This window comes from Arvicanthis niloticus, chromosome 5 (assembly GCF_011762505.2).
Source record: "Arvicanthis niloticus isolate mArvNil1 chromosome 5, mArvNil1.pat.X, whole genome shotgun sequence".
Taxonomy (NCBI): domain Eukaryota; kingdom Metazoa; phylum Chordata; class Mammalia; order Rodentia; family Muridae; genus Arvicanthis; species Arvicanthis niloticus.
Genome location: NC_047662.1, coordinates 6,673,275 through 6,694,799, shown reverse-complemented (window position 1 = coordinate 6,694,799; position 21,525 = coordinate 6,673,275). Strand labels below are relative to the sequence as shown.

Here is a 21,525-nt window from a genome sequence, read left to right as displayed (position 1 = left end):
TAGTATTTCTTTTTTAGGGAGATGTATGGTAGAGCCACCAAAAAAGGAGGGGAGTTTTTGTAATGTTGCAGTCCTAGAAGTGGCATCTTCTCTGTGGTGGGCATGGGGTGGCCTGCTGGGTTGGCGTTGATATCTAGTCAACAGTGGGCACCACCAGATAGATGACTGTCTCGGCCGGCTGTAATGACCTGGCTTCTGTTTCCTTAAGAGGAAACTGTTGCTCTGATGGGGACTTTAGATACAGTGTATCAGTGGGAACAAAGGCTTAAGTCCACTAGCTAGCAAATCTAACGATGAACGGAGTGTTTCTAGAGCCGAATTTAGAGAATTTAGCTTAAAAATAAGAACATAGTACAGGCGTGGTGGCTCATGCTTTTAATCCCTGTACTCAGAAGGCAGAAGCAAGGGGATTTCTGTGAGTTCCAGACTAGCCTAGTCTCTATACTGAGTTCCGGGCCATCCTGGGTTACATAGTGAGACCCTATCTCCAAAACAAGCAAATAAGAATACTTAGTTTTACTTATTAATAGTCATCAAAGGGGAAGGTCCTAATGATGCGTGTGTGTGTGTCTGTGTGTGTGTGTGTCTGTGTGTGTGTGTGTGTGTGTGTGTGTGTCTGTGTGTTGGGAAGGGAAACCTTAACAGCATTGATTGCCTCAGTGTCTCATCGCTGAGTGAGTTCTGTTGTGAAGTTACATAGTTAATGGTAAGTAGGATTCAAAGTAGCATTCGGTGTGAGGCTTCTCTGTAGCAGTTCTAGCAGCTGCTGCCGAGCTGTGTCAGGTGACCTGCCCAGCTTTAAGTAATGTGTGCAGCACTGACTGTCTCCTTGTTAATCCCTAGTCACTCTTTTCTGCATTACTGACATGGGTTTGTCTTTTTTCCCTTTAGAGAGTTTTGAGGTGACAGTCACCAAAGAAGGTGATAAAGGGTTCTTTGTCTCCCTTTTATGAATATTAACCCACTAACTTGTTTATAAAATTGGGAATCAGCCATTAAACAGAAGCAACTGCCATGCCGTTCTCCCCTATTTATTCTCCTAGTTTGTTCTTTTTTTTTAAGTGTATTTATGGAAATTGTATGTAACCGGACCCTTGGTTAGAAATATCTAGAACTCAGACATCCATTTGAACTCCGTGTCCAGGACCACGTTTCTGTTTACTCTGGCTTGCTTGCTTAGTACTGTTGTTCTTCGATTTATTGGACTTGTGGGAGAGCACAGTCTTATTTTTATATGAAATACATTTTGTAGCTTCACATGTGCATCAAGACACTAAATCTGTTCTCCACGGGCGAACGTGGAGCCTTGGACCTTTCTAACTAGGACAGTTTCACATAGTGAAGTTCCCAGGCTGGCGTCCCTCTTCAGTTCGGTAGGGTGAAGCCCAGAGCTGACCTAACACCCCTCCCTGTAACAGACAATGATGATAGCCGTTGAAATGGATGCCTGAAAACTTGGTATTTCTACTATTCTTATTTAGCAGTTTGTTTTGATTCCCTAATTTTAGCCAGGCTCATTGCACAGGAAGACTTGATTCTTTTTTTTTTTCCTTGACAGAATTTCTGTAATTATGATGCTGATTCCACACGTCTTCTATCAATGCTTAACTCTATATTTTATCCTTTCCCAAACCCAAAGAGCTGCCGAGCGCGCGCTCGGGTCGCCTGGACAGCCTGGCCTTGGCTGTTGTCATGAGACTCCCTTTACCCTCGGCCATCCTAAGTGCTCCTGTGGAATGCCTGTCTCTGTTCTCTCTCTTGTATCCCTGCATGACTGGATGCAAAGTAAACCAGTTGCTTGGAAAGCCAGAACCGCTTCTAATAAAGCCCCAGAACTCACCCGTGCTAAAGCACAGTGCCCCCCGCTTTGTCCACGGACCCTCCAAACCCTCCTGGCTGCTAAGTTGTTGTCGTCTGTTTTCTTTGGGGGCGGAGGGCAATGTGAAGAAGGTTCTCGTGGCAGACATACTAACCCGTTCCGGTTTACTCCCCAGGTGAGATTTGTGGCTTTAAAATTCACGGGCAGAATGTCCCCTTTGATGCCGTGGTAGTGGATAAGTCCACGGGTGAGGGAATAATCCGATCAAAAGAGAAACTGGACTGTGAGCTACAGAAAGACTACACATTTACCATCCAGGCCTACGACTGCGGCAAGGGACCTGATGGCACTGGTGTGAAAAAGTCTCACAAGTAAGTGGGCCGGACAGAGCAAAAACAAAAGAAAGAGCCGCCCAGGGGATAAGTGTGCATGGGGGAGGGCCGGTCAGGATCGGGGTTCTGTGTTTTGAAAAGGAGCAGGAAGAGTTCCGCAGGGTGTCAGGTGGGTCGTAAAGGGTGGGCTCCAGCCTGCTTGTCTCCTTTTGTGTTCAGCTTCTGGGAAGAGCCTGTTGGAAACTGGTTTTGAAAAGAGAATGAATGGTTTATCCCACTGAGTATTTTTGGTAAAGAAGCAGCAGGACATGCCTGTTCTTGGAAGGCTGAGGTAGGAGAATCACAAGTCAAAGGCAGCCTAGGTAATACAGCAAGACCCTGTCTCTGGAGGAGGAGGGTGGAGGCAGGGATGGACAGACAGACAGACACACACACAGAGACATAGACACATACACACGAGGTCCTGTATTGAACTTTTTCCTAAGGAAAATGGTTCTGTTATTCTTATTATTCCTGCAAACCCTAAGCCCATAAGCTAGCTAACTTGCGGAGGAAGCAGACAGGCCTCTTCCATCCTACTTAGAGCTCACATGCCTCCTGCCAGCAGAGGGCTCAGCTCCAACAGAAAGGGCTCTAGAAGAAGACAGGTTTAATATTCTAGACTTCTCGACAGCCCGTCAACATCATGCAGATGTGATGTTGCTGAGCACTGGCTGGGTCCCCTCAGTGTCTACACTGTGTGGGCCACATACTGTCTGTCCAAGGACTTGGTAACGGCATGCCACATAGATGAACATGGGTCGGGATGCTTACAGGTGAACAGCAAGGTGTGTTGCACTAGTGAGTAATATCGCACCTTCTCACACAGTGACATTTTATTCATTGAGAAGATTTTGAGTGTGTGCTAAGGGTGGGCCTGTGCATGTCACATGATCTCTCTGCTACAGATCTGTGCTTCCAAAAGATTATAGATGCCTGACAAGTGAGAAGCCCTTGAAGCCTATAAGTGTTGTCATTTGGAGGCTGGTTTGGCAGTACCCAGTTACGGACCTGGGAAATGGCAGCGAGGGGCGCCTCTGCTATAGGCCTTCATTGGTGTAGTCAGTACTGGATGACATCCCAGTGGTGACGTGCTCCTTCGGAGTAGGGCAGAATTTCTTTGTTCTGACATGTGCATGTAACGTGTATTCACAAATGTATGGGACATTCCTGTGTGTGGGTATCCTGGGGTGCATAAGTTTCTTAGTTGCCCTCAACTTTATGTGTGGAGATGGTCTCTCCCTGAGGATAAAGCTCACCTCATCGTTTGGCCAGTCCAGCTAGCCAGCTTGCCCTGCAGTCCCATTTCAGGGCATTTCAGATGAGCCGCCATGCTGGTCTCAGTTCTGTGGTGCTGGGGTTTAGTGCTCCTGCTTTTATACGTTCGTGGGAAGTGCTTCATTCATAGAGCCACCTCTCTACCTCAGAATTTATTTTACCTCACATACTGAAACTTTTTCTCAATTTTCTCACCCTTCTTCCTTTGGCTGCATGTTTATAAGATTCTGTAATAACCTATCTTCATGGCCAGAGGAGTACTGTTTGATGAATTCCTCTCCCTTCACGTCTTACCCCAGGTTAAAAGAAAATCCCATCTCTTTAGTTACACTGGTTTTCTGAGTCAGCTGCCTTGATCTTAGGGCATGGAAAAATCAACCCAAGTCCAGATTTTAACTTCCCGTGTCTCTGTGACAAACTAATAGGAATATAATTTGGTTTCTATTCTGGCTTCATTATAGGGAGCTCAAGAAACAATATCAGGAAAGGAAATGTAGAAACAGGCAGAATTGTTGCTTTTTGGGTAAAAGGCAGGACAAAACTGCCCTCAACAGCCTTCCCCCTTCTTGTCTAGAGCGACCGTGCACATCCAGGTGAATGACGTGAATGAGTATGCCCCGGTGTTCAAGGAGAAGTCATACAAGGCGGCCGTGGTGGAGGGCAAGCAGCACGCCAGCATCCTCAGGGTGGAGGCGGTGGACGCAGACTGCTCCCCGCAGTTCAGCCAGATCTGCAGCTATGAGATTCTTACCCCGGACGTGCCATTCACTGTGGACAAAGACGGTAAGATCGGAGGAGCCTCATGAGGCCTGGCCCTTCGGTGAGGTCAGCTGCTAACCTGGCTTCCCCGTGCTAACGGGAGAACACGGGAGCTTGCAGACTGCCTGGAGTCCACCTAGGGGGTCACTCGGGTTTGACTTAACTTCCTGGTCTGAAGCCTGGGCTCTTTGGGGCTCTCCTTCTCTGACCCAAGTCAAGTAAAGGCCTAATTTAATGCAAATCTTCTCAGTTCTATCCACCTGCAGCTGGGTGTGTTGTCCCTTTAGTCACACTGATCTTCTTTCTTCATTCGATTAGAACCTTTTACATACACCCTATACACACACTTTGGGTGATGCTAAGTATCCAGTCCAGGGCTTTGTGCATGCTAGTCAAACGTTCTTCCACTGGGCTTCCACTGTAGCTCCTTCTTCCTCATCCTACAGGTGAGGGTTCGTTCATTCATTTATTTCTACATAAAATAACAATATAATATATCATTATTAAATATATTAAATAGCATAAACTAATATAAAATTATTTTACTATATGTATTATATAAATAAATATATCTTATTTATTTGTTTGTTTGTTTAGTTAGTTACTTAGTTAGTTTTTTAAGACAGGGTTTCTCTGTGTATCCCTGGCTATCCTGAACTTACTCTGTAGACCAGGCTGGCCTTGAACTCAAAGAAACCCACGTGCCTCGGCCTTCCTCCTGATAGCTGGGACTAAAGGTGTGCCCCACCACTGCCCAGCTAAAATACTGTTTTTAATTACATGTCTCTGTGTGGATATATGCATGGGAGTGCAGGTACATTTGGAGATCAGAAGTGTCAGGTCCCCTGGAGCTGGAGTTACAGGCAGTTGTGAACCACTTGCTGTGGGTGCTGGGAATGGGTCCTCTGGAAGAGCAGTGTGTGCTCTTAACTGAGACAGAGTCTTCCTATGTAGCCTAGGGTGTTCTCACATTTGTTAACCTCCTGCCCCAGCCTGCTAATTGCTGGCTGGGCTTGTAGCTAAGATGAGGATTTATATCCTCTTACCTCTGCCAGAACCTCTGCTCCTCAGTAAAACTCAGCTTCTTTGTAACTCGTGAGATGACTTCTCGATGATAAACTGCCGCACACTGCAGTGTCTGGTAGAACTGTGCGTATGTGAGGCTTTGCCGGGTCGGGAGAGATGGCTCCACAGACCCTGTACAGAGGACCTGTGTTCAGTCTTCAGCATACACGTCAGGCTGCTCACAGCTACCTATACATTTAGATCTGGAGACTCCAACGCCCTCTTCTGACATCTAAAGGCACCAGACGTGTGGGGTATGTGTACATTCAGGCACTCACACATCTATCTGAAATAAAAACAAACCTTAAAAAAAAAAAAGACTTGTACTCATTTAAATCAAAGTCCCTGTCTGTCCTGGAACTCACTGACCAAGCTGACCTGGACCTCAAGATCCACCTGCTTCCACCCTCCCCATCCCCGTTGCTGGGATTAATGGTGTGCACCACCACTGCCTGGCTCCTTGCTTGTTTTATCTAGGGAAAATAGTTTCATGCAGCCTGGGCTAGTCTTGAACGTGGTATTTAGCTCAGTATGACTTTGAATTTTTAATCCCCCTGCCTCTATCTTTCAAGTGCTGGGATTCCAGGTGTGTGCCATCACTCTTGGTTTATGGAGTCTGGTGGTAGGGGAGGGAGGGAGGGTTCAGAGCTACTTTTTCCATCCTATGGCCCCAGCCCTGAGCTTTTAAAAAAAATTAAAATTTTTTTTTTTTTTTTTTTTTTTTTTTTTTTTTTTTTTTGAGACAGGGTTTCTCTGTATAGCCTTGGCTATCCTGGAACTCATTCTGTAGACCAGGCTGGCCTCTAACTCAGAAATCCGCCTGCCTCTGCCTCCCAAGTGCTGGGATTAAAGGCGTGCGCCACCCCTGCCCGGCCAAAATGAAACTTTTAAAAGAAGTATTCAATGAAATTTGGCCTTGTTGTTAGTAGTTAAACTATTTTTCATTTTGTCTTATTACATGCAAAGTATTAAATGTTGATATAAAATCTCGGCAGGCAAGGTAGCTCAAGTAAAAGCACCTGACACACAAGCCTGATGACCCGATTTCAACCCCCCAAACCATGGTATAAGGAGAGAACTAGCTCCTGGAAGTTGTCCTTTGACCTCCGCACACACGTGTACACACATGTACAATCACCCATACACGAAATAAAAGTGTTTTTTAAAAATTGGGTGAAGCCGGGCAGTGGTGGCGCACTTGGGAGGCAGAGGCAGGTGGATTTCTGAATTCGAGGCTAGCCTGGTCTACAGCGTGAGTTCCAGGACAGCCAGGGCTACACAGAGAAACCCTGTCTCGAAAAACAAAACAAAACAAAAAAATAAATAAATAAAAATTGGGTGAATGGTATATGTCCTTAATCCCATCATGTGGGATGCCAAGGTCTAGCCTGGCCTACCTATTATAACAAGTTTCAGGACAGCCAGAGCTACACAGAAAGACTGGTGTAGAAAGAATACACGGAGGATGGGCTGGTAGATTCATATAGTCCCTTGCACACTCAAGCATGGAGTCGGTGTGTTCTCCAGCCCTGGCAGGACGGGGTTGGTGCTGTGATCTGAGTTTATTTCAGGCTCTCTCTGTCCCTCCCTGACAACACAAGTAAAGACGGTTCTCATTGTCGCTTCCCCCTTGCCAGGTTATATTAAAAACACGGAGAAGCTAAACTATGGCAAAGAGCATCAGTATAAGCTCACAGTCACAGCCTATGACTGTGGGAAGAAAAGAGCCACTGAGGACGTCCTGGTGAAGATCAGCGTTAAGCCCACCTGCAGCCCCGGGTGGCAAGGTGAGCTGCCGTCTCTCTGGCTCCTATGTCCATTCTGAAATGAACGCACCATAAAAAAAAAAAAAAAAAAAAAAAAAAAAAAAAAAAAAAAAAAAAAAACGTGGCCGTGAGCTTTCTTTCTTTCTCTCACGGTCATCTGTGAACCAATGCAGGCTGGAGCAACAGAATCGAGTATGAGCCCGGTACGGGTGCTTTGGCCGTCTTCCCGAGCATCCACCTGGAGACCTGTGACGAGCCTGTCGCCTCTGTGCAGGCCACAGTGGAGCTGGAGACCAGCCACATAGGGAAAGGCTGCGACCGAGATACCTACTCTGAGAAATCCCTTCACCGGCTCTGTGGTAAGAAGATCTGGTGTCTGGAGCCCTCAGTCTCCAGGGAGGCGGGTCCCTTAGGACCCCAGCCCCTGTGTCTTAGTAACATGATGGGTAGAACAGATGCGATGTTCTGAACTGGCTTTTGCTGCCTTGCTGTCTGGTTTTCATTCAGGACGGGCATGGGGAGTACACAGACACTGCAGAAAAATTCAGAATCATGTATGTGTCTGCACTGAAGAACCTGTGATTTCAATAAAGTAACACATATTGAGAGTCATCCAAGCATGGGTGACATAAGAATAAGAAATGAGGCTTGGGAATGTGCTCCGTAATCCAGCTACCCTAAAGGCTGAGGCAGGAGGCCAGTTGATCCATGAAGTCTGGTTCTGCCTAGGTCACATAGAGCATACTGTTTGAAAAGCATGCTTTTCCTAATGTGTGAGGCCCTGAGTTCAATCCCAGCTCCAGAAGGAAGGAAGAAAAGTTAACCCTGACAGTATGTACTGGCGGTTGTAAATCTCCTCTCTGCTCTTTTTTAAAAATTAGATTTGTTTATTTTACCTGTGTGTGGTACACGCATGCCTCGGTGTTCATGCAGAAGTCAGAGGATGTCTCGTGATCGTGGGTTTTCTTCTTCAAACACACAGGTTCTGGGGACCAGACCCCGGTTGTCAGGTTACCTGTGCTGGATCATCTCATTGCCTTCTCTCCCCTATTCTTTGGCTCAGTAGTTCTAGTCCTAGAAGTTTATCCTAAGGTCAGAATCATCAGGCACATAGCTGCCCAGTCCCTGTCCCAGAGAGAGACTAAGTCAGCTACATTGTATCTGAGCGGTGAAATGCTATGCACCCACCTTAACCTGTGCTATAGACGAATAAGGAGAATATATGTATGTATTGCAGATACAGCAGGATTCCAGTTTAATTAAAAAATACGTTGTGGACCGGAGGTGTGCCAAGGACCAACCTTGGCTTGGAGAGGGGTCCCGAGGAAGGAACATATAGGAGTAGGTAAAGAAATAACTCGAAGTCAAGTCATGGGTTACAAGCTGACAGCCTGTGTTCTGCTCGAGACAGCTCTCTTTTAGGGACGGCTTTCTTTTAGGAGACAACTCCCTCGTGCTAGGAAAAAAAAAAAAAAAAAAAACTTGCTAAAAGCTCTTTGGATGGCTCATGGGTTTTCCAATCAAAGTCAGGAAAGCTGCCAGAAAAAAATTTCTGGATTTTTCCAACTAAGTCAGAAATCCTGTTAGAGGAATTCTAAAAGTAATTTTCAGGTTTTCTGACCAAAAATATAAGAAAGCCAGAAAAAGTCATAAAAACAGTTGTATTAGCTCTCAAAGCAGTTCTTTCTCTAGGTGTGCTTGTTCTCTTGCTGGCCAAAGCCCAGTCTTTTATTTATGTATAAATTCAGTCATTTATTCCAGGTTTCACCCTAATTATCCCATGAATCAGCATTCTATGACGCCAGCCCATTGATTCTTAGAAAGAGACAGCAAGCATGTGTTTTTTTAACATGGCAAATTAATTCAGAGATCTGCCTACCACTGCAAGCACAGACAGTAAGCTAGCTTACCTGGGATCTTGCTCTGAGATCCTAGCCTAGCCTCACTCTTTCCCAGGCTGACTTTGAACTCATGAATCTGCCTTCCTTTCTATCTTTCTGACAAGCTGTCTCATAGTGCAGCTGCCTCTGTTCTTTTAAGTCTGTGAAACTCTTTATACAATTCTTGTTACATTCTTATATTTTGCATAGTTGAGAAACTGTATATCTTTTTTTAACTCATATTTTCAGGGTTTTTTTCCCCACAGCCTTTTAAGGGCTGTCCATATGTGTGCACACCCATACACATATATGCAAACATGCACACACATGCCAACACCACTATTTTATATATTCATAAAAGGGGGCTAGAAGTGTTTATACACAAAAGTGTATTTTGAGTGGGAGCATCAAAAGTAATTTTGTTGTTGTCTTTTGTCTGTTTTGAGTCAGGGTCTCTCTGCATAGCTCTGGCTAGCCTGAATCTCATTCTGCAGACCAGGCAAACTGAACACAGAGATAAATGCTTGCCTTTGTCTCTGCCTCCAAAGGCTTGTGCACCACACCTGGCTGTGTTTTACCTTCTTCATTCTTCTCCTTTAAACAAAAAAAATCCACAGCTTGTGTTTGTGTGAGAGTGTGTGGGTATGAGTATGTGAATGTGTGCATGTGTGTGTACATGAGTGTGTATGTATGTGAGAGTGTGTGTATGTATATGAGAGAGAGAGAGAGAGAGAGAGAGAGAGTGTGTGTGTGTGTGTGTGTGTGTGTGTGTGTGTGTGTGTGTTTTGTAGTCCAGGCAGGCTTTGAACCTGGTAGTCCTGCCTCTGCCTCTCAAGTGCTGAGATTACTGATCTTGTGTACTATTACATTTTCATTAAGACAAGAAAAAATCCCTTATATTTCAGGAAAAGCAAAATCAAATCAGCAAACATTCTAACCCTGAGCTGAGAGCCACCCTTTAGTGAGGCCCTGAACCACTCCCAAGCCCCCGTTCTCTGTGGAACTCACGGTCCTGTCCCTGTGGTTTCAGGGGCTGCGGCCGGAACCTCGGAGCTGCTTCCATCTCCTAGTAGCTCCTTCAACTGGACTGTGGGCCTCCCGACCGACAATGGCCATGACAGTGACCAGGTCTTTGAGTTCAATGGCACTCAGGCGGTGAGGATTCCAGACGGTGTTGTAACCCTTGACCCTAAAGAGCCTTTCACAATTTCTGTGTGGATGCGGCATGGACCTTTTGGCCGGAAGAAGGAGACAATTCTCTGCAGTTCGGATAAAACAGGTGTGTTGTGTCCCTGGACTGCCTGGTATTCTTAAGAGTCCCCTCACAGGGACTGGGTCTTCCAGCCTCTCTCTGTTGTATGCCGGGGACACTTTGTCCTTGAGAGGCAGAACTAACCTGGGGGTTTATCAATTTTACTCAGTAGCTTACTCAGTAAAGCTCCTGTGTGTCTGTTTCTAATCCCTGTCTTGGCCCAACTGGAGGGTTCATTTGTGCAGATCGAATCTTTAAATCCATTAAGGAAACAGTCCTTACTCTCCCCTTGGGCCTGAAGTTGGCAATTTACCCACAGACACCGTCTGTCTTTGCAGATATGAACCGCCACCACTATTCGCTCTATGTCCACGGGTGCAGACTCGTTTTCCTCCTCCGTCAGGATCCATCTGAGGAGAAGAAATACAGGCCCGCGGAGTTCCACTGGAAGCTGAACCAAGTGAGTAATGGAAGCTGGCCAGGTCTCCTCTCGGGATGTGGTGGCCTGAGGACCACTGTGGTCTGTGCTTCCGTTGGTCACAGGCTAGCACAGCAGAATCTGTCTCCTTAAGCTTCTTCCCACCACTAGTGACCTTCCCCAGGTATTGCAGCCTGCTCCCTCTCCCTGGCTAGAGACACAAGACTTAACAATGCCTGAATAGTTACTATAACAAAAATGTTGCAACCTGCTCCGATCTGCCTGGTTTGGCCTTCCAAGTGCTGGGATTAAAGGCGTGCGCCACCACTGCCCGGCTCAAACTGCCGCTCTGGTTAGGGTCTAGAGAGAGAGAGTGTGGGGATAAGGGGAAGAGACGCAAGGAATGGTGACAAGACAGAGGTTCTGATCAAGTCTCATTTATTGAAGGGAAATCTGGGGTATTTATACACTTTTGCCACGTGCCTTGTAGGCGCGTGGATATGACGTGAGCCTTACAGGCACCGATAGCATGTGCACCCTGCGCCTTGGAGGCGTAGATACCACGTGCGCCTTGCAGGCATGTATGGCGTGGATAGCATGTGGATAGCTGCTTTCTAGCCGCTTTCTGCTAAAAGTCGGCTCCTAACACCTAGGTGTGCATTTTATACATTACATACTAACATAAATATTATGTTCTTTTGGGGCCAGAGAGATGGCTCCCCAGGACTTGCCACCAGGCCTGTACCTGAGCTTGATCCTCAGAGCTCATGCCCATGAGAGAGAAAGAACTCCCTCTTACAAGTTGTCCTCTGACGTGCACACATACACATTTTCAAAATTAAAAAAGAATATGTGTTTTAAAGTCAAGGTGCAGTTATGGTTGACTAGAATAAGGGCCAGTGTCTCAAGTGATGCCGTTGAAACCCGCCTGCTTACCTTAGTCGTTGTTGCCTGAGGCTCAGCCTCCCGGACTGTGGCAGGGAGTGCTAAACTGACTTAGCACAGAGTACCACAGATGCTTCAAATGTTCACAGCTGCCATTTTGGTGTCTTTCAGATGCCACACAAACTGCTAGTTCAACGTAGCGTATGTCTGGCGAGACCGCAGAGCGCCCCTCTCGGTGATGTCTTTGGGGGGGCTGATTTTCCAGTATCCCTGTGATAAGCGCTTGGGAGGAGAAAGGCTGTTGAAATATCTCCTTTGAGGAAATGAAGTCAGCTCTTGCTGTAAACCGAGATCCAATTAGCTTACGAGGGAGGGAAGCTCTGGCTCAGCTGAGACTTGGTTCATGGAGTTACTGAGCAAAGGAAGGGGGACAGACGGGTTATTAGATGGGCCTGGGTTAGGCCTGTCTATTAGAGAGGGTTGTTAAAATGTAACACTGTGTAAAACAGTTTCGAGATCCATAAACATGGTATCCAGGAGAGGGGAGCAGAGCTGTCTTTCTGCTGTGGTTTTTACTTACGTAACTAATTCTTTCTCAAAAGCTTTTACTATATTTTTCCAAGAAGCTAAAGGAAAGTGCGCTGTGGAAAACATTCTGTGCAGCAGAAGTGGCCGCTGCAGGCCGTGCCTACTGAGGTGACTCATGTAGGGTCCCAAGGTCACACATTTGTTAAAACCTCAGGTATATAAGGAAGACAGGTGAGCCTTTGTAACGCCCACTCCTGTGTGCCTCCACCCGGCCTCTCGGTCAGCAGGCCTTGTCAGCTGTGTTTCAGGATTATTCTTATTCTCTGTTAATTTACATTAGCCATCTCCAAATTACTCAGTAATTCCCAAGAAATTCAGGACAGACTGTTCGACTCGGTGTAGACATTGTGTAACACAGCTCCACAGTACATCCCTCACATCTTAAATTAAGGGGGCTGTGGGAATGGGGGCTCAGTGACTGTACATGCTCAGTGTACCTGAGGCCCTGGGTCCAGTAACTAGCACCCTCATTCCCACCCCAAAAGAGAAACAGAAGGAAAAGATAACAGTAATTCTTTTTTTTTTTTTTTTTTTTGGTTTTTTGAGACAGGGTTTCTCTGTGTAGTCCTGGCTGTCCTGGAACTCACTCTGTAGACCAGGCTGGCCTCGAACTCAGAAATCCGCCTGCCTCTGCCTCCCAAGTGCTGGGATTAAAGGCGTGCGCCACCACCGCCCGGCGATAACAGTAATTCATAATAGAATCAGATATCCAGTAAGAGTTCAAATTTCAAGCTGTTCTAAACATGTTTTTTATTTGAGCCAGAGTCTCTACAGTTTAATTTGAATCAGAATTCCATAAGGAGTCAGACGTTACATTAGGGTGACCTATTCCTGATGCTTGTTCACCACTATAGAGGAATTCAGTTTAATTTGGCATGCAGTCTAAGTTACATGTTCTTATTTGTTTATTCGGTCATTTTTTCTTTTTCTTTTTTTTTTTGAGATGGGGTCTCTGTAGTCCTGGTTATGTAGACCTGGCTGAACTTGCTGTGTAGATCAGGCTGGTCTTGAACTCACAGAGATGCTTCCCTTTGCTTTTTCCTTTTCCCTCCCCTTCCTTCCCTCCTCTCTTGTCCTCTCCCCTCCTCTCCCCTTCTCTTCTGTCCTGTCCTTTCTGACAGGGATTGATATAGTTTAGGTTGGCCTCAGACTCACTGTGAAGCCAAGGATGAGGCCTCTACTTTCCAGCTGATAAGAGATTACAGTGAGGCACCGCAGCGTGGTTATTTGTGGTTCTGGGAATTTGATCCCAGGGCCTTATGCGTGGGTACTCTCCTAGCTGGGCTCAGCCTGTATGCTCCTGTTTGGATGAGGAGTTCAACAAAGAACATGTACATGCCCTGTCACGACCTGACTGGTGATACGATACTACCCTTTTGGTCCGAAAATGAATGACTAGTATTCAGGAGGTAGAAGCAGACGGAAACTCACTCCCAGTCTAGTCCCAAGACAGCCAGGGCTATGATAAGTGTCTAACCTGCTGTTAGAGAGACTTCTGGAGAATTGCACAGCCCCTTGCTATGAGTCCCTGGCCTGTGGTGAAGATGCTGGTTTGAAATACCCAAGAGATGATGAAATCACCCTTCTTACTAGAGGAATGTGTTTGTGAAATACTTTGTTGACAGATTTTTAAAACCTTTTCTTTTTAGGAAGTCATTCTTATGTGTGACTCATCTTCCGGGTCCTGTCCTGCTGCGGCCAGGGTTGTGTCTTTGGCTGAGCAGCTGGGCTGGCTGACATGTCATGCTCCCATTGCCTTGGCTAGGTCTGTGATGAGGACTGGCACCACTTTGTCCTCAATGTGGAAGTCCCAAGTGTGACTCTCTATGTGGATGGCGTCTCTCATGAGCCCTTCTCCGTGACAGAAGACTACCCACTTCATCCAACCAAAATAGAAACTCAGCTTGTGGTCGGAGCTTGCTGGCAAGGTAACGGCCTCGGGGATTAACTGGCAGTTCCTTACCTCGTCCTTACTGTGTCAGGGCCTTAGCCCATCTTCTCTGCCCACACCTCCTTTATCTGTGCGTAGCCTTTTAGGGGACACTAGTCATGTCATTGAAGGTTGTTTACTGAAGATGTGTATGAACAACAGCCCCCATCACCTTTCCTGAACCTGACAACACACACCCAGGGAAAGTATGGTTAGGAAACTATAATTTTACATATAAACCAACCTGTTTATTAATTATTGGTGTCTGCAGAGCCAGAGGTGGAGTGAGTCATATATACAGAAATGTAAAGGATGCAGAGGTCTGGGCGGCGGCCTCTCCTGTGGTATTTAGCCCTTTAGCAAGCTGCCAAGAGCTGGCCAGGAACCTTCGAGTGAGAGAGTGAGGGACATTTGGAGAGGATTCCAGAAAGCTCTGCTGGAGGGATGACCCCCAAGGCCATAGCAAAGCCATGACTCGTGTTCTCGTATGTGATAGGTAAGCTTCCTATTCCTCTCGTATAGCGGAAGAAACTGAGGTGCAGGGAAGGAGCAAGCCCAGGATTATCAGAGCTGGGATTTGAACCTAATGCTCTGAACTCACCAGACGAGGCTTTGAGCGTTCCCTGAGAAGTGGAGCCTTCCTGGTTTGGTGAAACCTGTGAACCCCTTATATAATGCCTTGGTTATTTGTAGGATGTTCGGTAGCCAGTTAGGTGATTGAAATAGTGGCCAGCATACAGAAGGATCGACTCTGTGAATTTGTGTAGTGATACCCATGATGCCCCATTAACAGGAGAGAAAAAGGTTTAATGGCAGGGCCAGAAGACACTGTAATTTGAAACTGGTGAAGGACTTTGGGATAGTTTGCCAGTCCCTGCTTCACTGTGCAGTGATAAAAACACACCCATGATTCTCCTGGTGACAGGGTCACAGTGACCACCCACACTGCCGTGGTTTATAGACTGTATTTATAGCCAGAGGAAGTTATTGGAAATAAACATTAACTGTTATTGTCCAAGTTCACAGAGCCACACGTCGGCCTTGGAGGGTCATGTGCCCACTGTGACCTATATGCCTGACCAACCGTCTCCTACATGATTCCAGGCACCATCACTTCGTGTGCTGGGTGAAGAGACTATCTTAGATACAGTTTCTCTCCCTGTAGGAAGATAGTGCCTCGACTTTAGATAGAAAAATATGGATGCATCTAATTCCCAAGACAAATCTGTTTATTCTAGGAGAAATTGAATTTCACAGTTTCTCTCTAAATTCTTTTGGATACAGAGGTTTAAGACAGCACACTGAGTGGTGCTCTTCAGCGGCTCCGAGGTTCACTGTTGGTTTGTACAACTCCCTGTGAGGAAATGAGGTGTGAAGCCAAAGACTGAGGGAAGGGCAGGGTGGGCAGGCAGCTTTCAGATGATGCGCTGTCTTTTAGGTCTAAATTCAGATGTGTTGTAAGAAAAAACAAAACAAGCTAACAAACAAACAAAAAAAATAAAATAAAATAAAATAAAACCACTAGCTTAAGCCTGAAGGAGACTTCAGTCTGGTGGTTTCCTCATGTCGATTAAATGGGCTACCCTGGGCTTTCTGTCACCTTTGGCCTCAGGGTCACTGCCAGGAAACACCAGGTTCTTGTCATCCTTCCCCTGTGACCTCAGCTGTCTCAACCTGACAGTGATCTCCACACCAAACCAACACAATTTTTTTCTTTTTTTCTAATTTTTAAAATTTCACGTTACAGTATTTTTGCCCGTACATATTTTTGTGCACTACGTGTGTTCCTGGTGCCTGTGGACGACAGAAGAGGGCATCAGATCCCCTGGAACCAGAGTTACAGATGGTTGTGAGCCACCATGTGGGTGCCCGGAATTGAACTTGGATCCTCTGAAAGAATAGCTCATGCTCTTAACTACGGACCCATCTCTCTAGCCCTTATCAACACAAGCTGTTTAAAATTCAGTTCACACAGAGGAAGCTGCCCTTCGCCTTTCAGCGAATGTGAATCCCTCTCCTCGATAGTTCACAGTGGGGAGGGTGGGCCATTGGCAGCTGCCCCACCTCTAACTGTTAGAGAGATCAGTGGATGGGCATGGAGGCGTCACAGGTCTGGCCACATCCCAAGGCATCTCTCTCCACACTTGTCACCCAGTATAGTGGTCGGTGTTACCAAGCAATCACAAGGGGAGGCATTTCTCCACAACACAGTACAGAGGTGTGGGTCCTGTGCTCAGCCATGGGTGTATAGCCACCAAGGGAGGCTTTGCATTTTGTACCCTGATCTGCAGCTGTAGAGATTGTGGTCTGTGAGTGCCTAGGCCTGCCATGGTTGTTTATCTGGGTAAGATCCTTAGACACTCAGCCAGTGTCCCTCTTAATGTCTTCTTTCCCTTGGTGTTTAAAATCTGGAAAGTACAGACTCACGCATTTCACATGCCACACTCTGGACTTGGTAACAGGCCCTCCAGTTTTGTCTGTGCATTCTGCTTCCCTGTCTGGAGAGAAGAAGACACTGAGCTGAATGTTTATTTACATCTGCTCCAGCGCCACTCCCAGCCAGACCTCCCTGGAACACACTGTCCTGTCCACTAAACAGATAATAAATTTGGTGTGCCTGCTTCTTTGTCTTACTCTAAACTGATTTGTATTTCCACAAGGAGAAGAGATGCCTGTATAAAAGAGAAACCCCAAATGAAGCACTGGGGGCGGGGTGTGTGTGTGTCACTTCTGGGAAAAGGTCACCAAGTGCAAGCTTGTATCCAGGTGAACCGTGTCCCCGACATCAAGGGGGACTTTGTTCTCTGGGGCCCATGTTTGGCTGCTCGAGGTCCAGTGTGAAGGCCCTAACCTCTCGGTACTTTCTGCCGTCTGTCTGTCTTGCCTTTCCAGAGTATTCAGGAGTCGAGAGTGGCAATGAGACTGAGCCTGTGACGATGGCCTCTGCAGGTTGCTGGATCACCCCACCCCCACTCGCATCCCCCGTTCACTATAGTGTTTCCTTTAAAGATGAGACGTTGATCCATTCCACATGTCGCATGTGATGAGCAAATCGCATTTCAATCCCAGACACCATTTCAGCTGCTTGCCTGCATTGAGCTTCCCCGTTGCCCCCTGGGACTTCCTGCCCCTGTCAACCCTGCAGGGGGGGGGAGCAGATGACACCCCTGTATGTTGCATCATGGGGATTCTAGTGCCTCTAGTTCTCCAGGCTCACTGCACGAGGCTCCCACTAAAATTCCTCAGGCTGGGTTTGGGAGGCCCCTTCATGATACTCAGCTGGCTGAGCCACAGGACAGAAGAGCAATTCTACATCTTCCGTCCTAATGGACAGATTCTAAGCAGGAATACCAGTTCCCTAGTGATGACTAGCCATGCCAGGGCCTGTCCTTCAGTAACAAAGGTGAGCGACAGTATGTGGCTAGTTACTATGGTCTGTCAATGTCTGTCCTCTGGGGTTCTGCTGTCTTCATGATGTCTTCCCTGCCTGTTATCCTCAGAGACAGAGCTTCCAGGAAGCCAAGACAGACAACTCGGCGTATGACATGCCTGCCATGCAAGCATGGAGCCTGGAGTTCAGATCCTTGTCAACACATGAACATCAAGTGAACCTAGGGGCCCACTTGTAATTCTAGTGATTAGAAGGCAGAGATGGGTTCCCTGAACAAGCCGGCTAGTTAGATCAGCTGTATGGACAAGCTCTGGGATCACCAAGAGGCCTTACCTCAGTGAATAAGATTTCCAGAGTCAGGTCTACCCACATACATGCACACACACATGTACCCAGACACATGAACATGCATACACACGCATGCTGTACATATGTGCATCGCAATACATGCACACATACACAAACGTGAATGTGCATACACTCGTGAGTACTGTACACATCATACTGCACACACAAACCTCTGTAGAAGGCCTCAGAGGGTTTATGTGGGGACTCTAAGCATCCAGAGTTACTGTTGCCTTAGGAGCCAGTCTTTCCCCACCCCCACCTCCTACATCTTCAGGAAGAGCATCCCACAGTGTGCTTAGCCAATAGGTGGCAGTGTTTGAGCAAGCTGGTACTAAGGAGGGAGGCACTGTCTCTACACCTTGGTGATAGCACTGCATTGACCACCATTCTCAGAGAGTGGCCAGGTGCACAGAGACCCTGGAGGGGCCTCTGAGCATTCAGGGTGTGGGTGAGGGACCCCACTCCCACCCCTCTCTTCTTCAGGCCATGTGCATGATCATAAACAATTTAATTTTTCATCCCGCTTCCATGTAGATTGCAAGGCTAACGGTTTGTTCTGAACTAACTTGCATGTCCATCCATCAAGCTGCCTCCACTGGTAACATGGCCACGACACGTAACCAGGAGCCCGTGGGCCGAAAGCCTAACCGTTATCTTGCTTTCTCCCCTCCCTAAGGTGGTGACCTGCACATGACACAGTTTTTCCGAGGTAACCTGGCTGGCCTCACGGTCCGATCTGGGAAACTGGCAGACAAGAAGGTGATTGACTGTTTGTACACCTGCAAGGAGGGGCTGGACCTGCAGGTCCCTGAAGACAGCAACAGAGGTGTGCAGGTGAGAGCTCACCTGACCTTACTCCCAGCCTAGCCCTCTGGGAGTGGGGCCAGCAGGGTAAGGCAGAGACGGGGTGCTGGACTTTACCCTATGTGAGAGTCTTGCTTCTCAGCGATTCAGACCCCGCTGTCTCTCATCTTGGCCTCTCTCAATTGGGACCTTGTCCTCTCCTCTCTCTCTGGTGTGATGATTTCAGATCCAAGCAAGCTCCAGTCAGGCGGTATTGACCTTGGAGGGAGACAGTGTTGGAGAGCTGGATAAGGCCATGCAACATATTTCCTACCTTAACTCGAGGCAGTTCCCCACCCCAGGCATCCGCAGGCTCAGAATCACCAGCACTGTCAAGTAGGTAGCCAAGAATGGGTTTCTGGTCTCTGACCCTTGGGTGGAGAGTGTGTCTGCCGTAGGTCTTTAAGTCTGTCCACCTCCCCTGCCAAGGGAAGATTCCCCGGCTAAGGGTCATCACTTGACTTTGCTGAATGAGGAATGGGGTGTGTACTGAGCACAGTGGGGAGAGCATTCCTGGAGTGGCCACCCGCTGTCCCCTCTGAGTCTCACACCAGCCTTTGATTGGCTGCCTCACTCTCACCTCCATCTCTTCCTCCTCCTCCTGCCTCCCTGACAGGTGTTTTAATGAGGCGGCTTGCATCGAGGTGCCCCCAGTGGAGAGCTACGTGATGGTCTTGCAGCCGGAAGAACCTAAGATCAGCCTGAGTGGTGTCCGCCACTTTGCCCGGGCAGCTTCTGAGTTTGAGAGTCCAGAGGGTGTCTCCCTCTTCCCGGAGCTTAGAATCATCAGCACCATCACCAGGGAGGTGGAGCCCGAGGCAGATGGGGCCGAGGACCCCACAGGTAACAGCTGCCCCCCAGGGCCTGCCTCTGTTGTCTTGACTGGCAGCCTCCTCTTAGGCTTTTCCTGTCAGGCTTTGGAGGTTTTGATGTTTTAGTACTTGAGTCTGTTTCTGGAACTTGGCTGTAGCTGGTGTTGGGTTTTAAGATTTAGCTTGAGGGCCAGCCCATAGGAAGACAGTGTCCCACCATTCTTTCCCGGGACTCACTAAGTGCCGTTTATTGACTGAGCTGGGCCTGGGTCTGGGCCTTCAGTATATATTGTACTGCTGTGTACACTCTCAGCCCCCAAGTTTAAAGGTGACTCTCCCCTGCTTGGTCCTCGCACTCTGACTGTGACCTTGAGATGTGGCTGGGGGTGGAGTTGTGTGGCCCGAAGCCTCCTCTATTTCTGGTTTTCTGCAGTGCAAGAGTCCCTGGTGTCGGAGGAAATTGCGCATGACCTGGACACCTGTGAGGTCACGGTGGAAGGGGAGGAGCTGAACCCCGAGCAGGAGCGCCTAGAGGTAGACGTGGCCCGCCTCCAGCAGAAGGGCATCGAAGTGAGCCACTCTGACCTGGGCGTGGTCTTCACAGGTGAGGGGCTGGAGCTGAGCAGAGGGGGAGAAGGGAGGGATCGGGGACGGGACGGCTCTGGCCTGCCTGTTGCCTGTAGATGTGCACTGGTGCATCCACCCCACACTGGCACCTTCTGCACATGGACGGGGACGCGGGCAGTGCTTCATGCAGGGTGGGGCAGGGCACACAGTAGGAGCACATGCCCCTGGCTGGAGAAATGCCTACTTGATTTGCTTTCGTTCCTTGGCTCTGAAAGCCACGGAGGAGTAGCCACCAGCTTGGCTGACCCAAGTGCCTGAAGTTAGCTACTTGGGCCCACCTGGGCTCCAGACTGAAGCCGCCACCCTCACACTCTACAGGTGTGGAGACCATGGCAAGCTACGAGGAGGCTCTGCACCTCCTGCGCTATCGGAACTGGCACACCAGGTCCCTGCTGGACCGGAAGTTCAAGCTCATTTGCTCAGAACTAAATGGTCGCTACCTGAGCAATGAGTTCACAGTGGAGGTGAGTCCAGGGCGCCCGACCCAGAGGGCCGACAGGAAAAGGAGTCAAATGTCCTGACTCTTGGTCCCAAGGTCTCAGACCAGGGGTGGCTGTGTCCACAGGGTAGACATACAGGCTTGGAGTGTAGAGATGAGAGTGAATGACAGAGAGTGTCTGTGGGGAAGGACAAGGTTGTTTGTTGGGTTCCAGATGTTGAAAGAGCCTCCGGGAAACCAGATGGTCTTGGTGGCCGTGTCAGATCACTGGCCCTGTCGACAGGGACGTTTGGGTCCCCAGCTGTTGAGTGCTAACACTGCCACAATCACTCTGGGGCCACAGCAGCTAAAGGACAATACACCCTGCTCTGAAACCTTCAGTGGCCTCTGCTGCAGCTGAGTTCCTCAGCTCTGAGGTCTGAAGAAATGACTGTTGTTCAGAGCTGTTCTGAGCAGCTGCCTGTCCCCACCATGATCCATGTGGTGGGCGGAGACTAAATGTACTCATGCCAAAGGGTGGTGGGTGAGCAAGCAACAAATGGTGGCCCGTGCTAGGGATGTGTTCTTTTGTAAGCTGCACTGTAAATGACCCATTGCACACACGCTGTTTCTGAGATGTGTGTGACACTGTCACACTGTTGTGACAGTTGTCAGGGTCTCACTTGTGATGTTTTTCTGGTCACTGGAGTGACCCTGTTTACCATGGAGCAGGACAGCTTTGCCAGTCACTGACTCCCCGCCACTGTCAGGTGCACTGGGACGCCAGCCCTGGTGACTCTTTCTCTGCTGTAGGTGAATGTGATCCACACAGCCAACCCTGTGGAGCACGCCAACCACATGGCTGCCCAGCCACAGTTTGTCCACCCTGAACATCGATCCTTTGTGGACCTGTCGGGTCACAACCTGGCCAATCCTCACCCATTTGCAGGTGGGACTGGGGAAAAGCATGCGAGTCAGAATGCTGTGGCATGTGGGGTCCAGATGGGGACACACGAACACACACACACGCACGCACGCACGCACGCACGCATTCATGCGCACGCGCACAGACCTG

At 48.2% G+C, this 21,525-nt stretch overlaps 1 protein-coding gene across 4 annotated transcripts in view; it reads left to right on the top strand.

Annotated features, from left to right (window-relative positions):
- Clstn1 (calsyntenin 1) overlaps positions 1-21,525 on the top strand; it is a 65,802-nt gene that overhangs the window by 41,941 nt on the left and 2,336 nt on the right. The window contains exons 3-17 of one of the 4 annotated variants that reach the window (XM_034503091.2): positions 892-921; positions 1,995-2,190; positions 4,043-4,251; positions 6,930-7,079; positions 7,232-7,417; positions 9,969-10,217; positions 10,529-10,650; positions 13,847-14,009; positions 16,904-16,960; positions 18,427-18,584; positions 18,781-18,929; positions 19,210-19,436; positions 19,839-20,009; positions 20,351-20,496; positions 21,264-21,399. In XM_034503091.2, coding sequence (XP_034358982.1) covers positions 892-921; positions 1,995-2,190; positions 4,043-4,251; positions 6,930-7,079; positions 7,232-7,417; positions 9,969-10,217; positions 10,529-10,650; positions 13,847-14,009; positions 16,904-16,960; positions 18,427-18,584; positions 18,781-18,929; positions 19,210-19,436; positions 19,839-20,009; positions 20,351-20,496; positions 21,264-21,399 — 2,349 coding nt within the window. The remainder of the gene's footprint in view (positions 1-891; positions 922-1,994; positions 2,191-4,042; positions 4,252-6,929; positions 7,080-7,231; positions 7,418-9,968; positions 10,218-10,528; positions 10,651-13,846; positions 14,010-16,903; positions 16,961-18,426; positions 18,585-18,780; positions 18,930-19,209; positions 19,437-19,838; positions 20,010-20,350; positions 20,497-21,263; positions 21,400-21,525) is intronic. The other 3 variants (XM_034503092.2, XM_034503093.2, XM_034503094.2) reach the window with 3 other exon arrangements.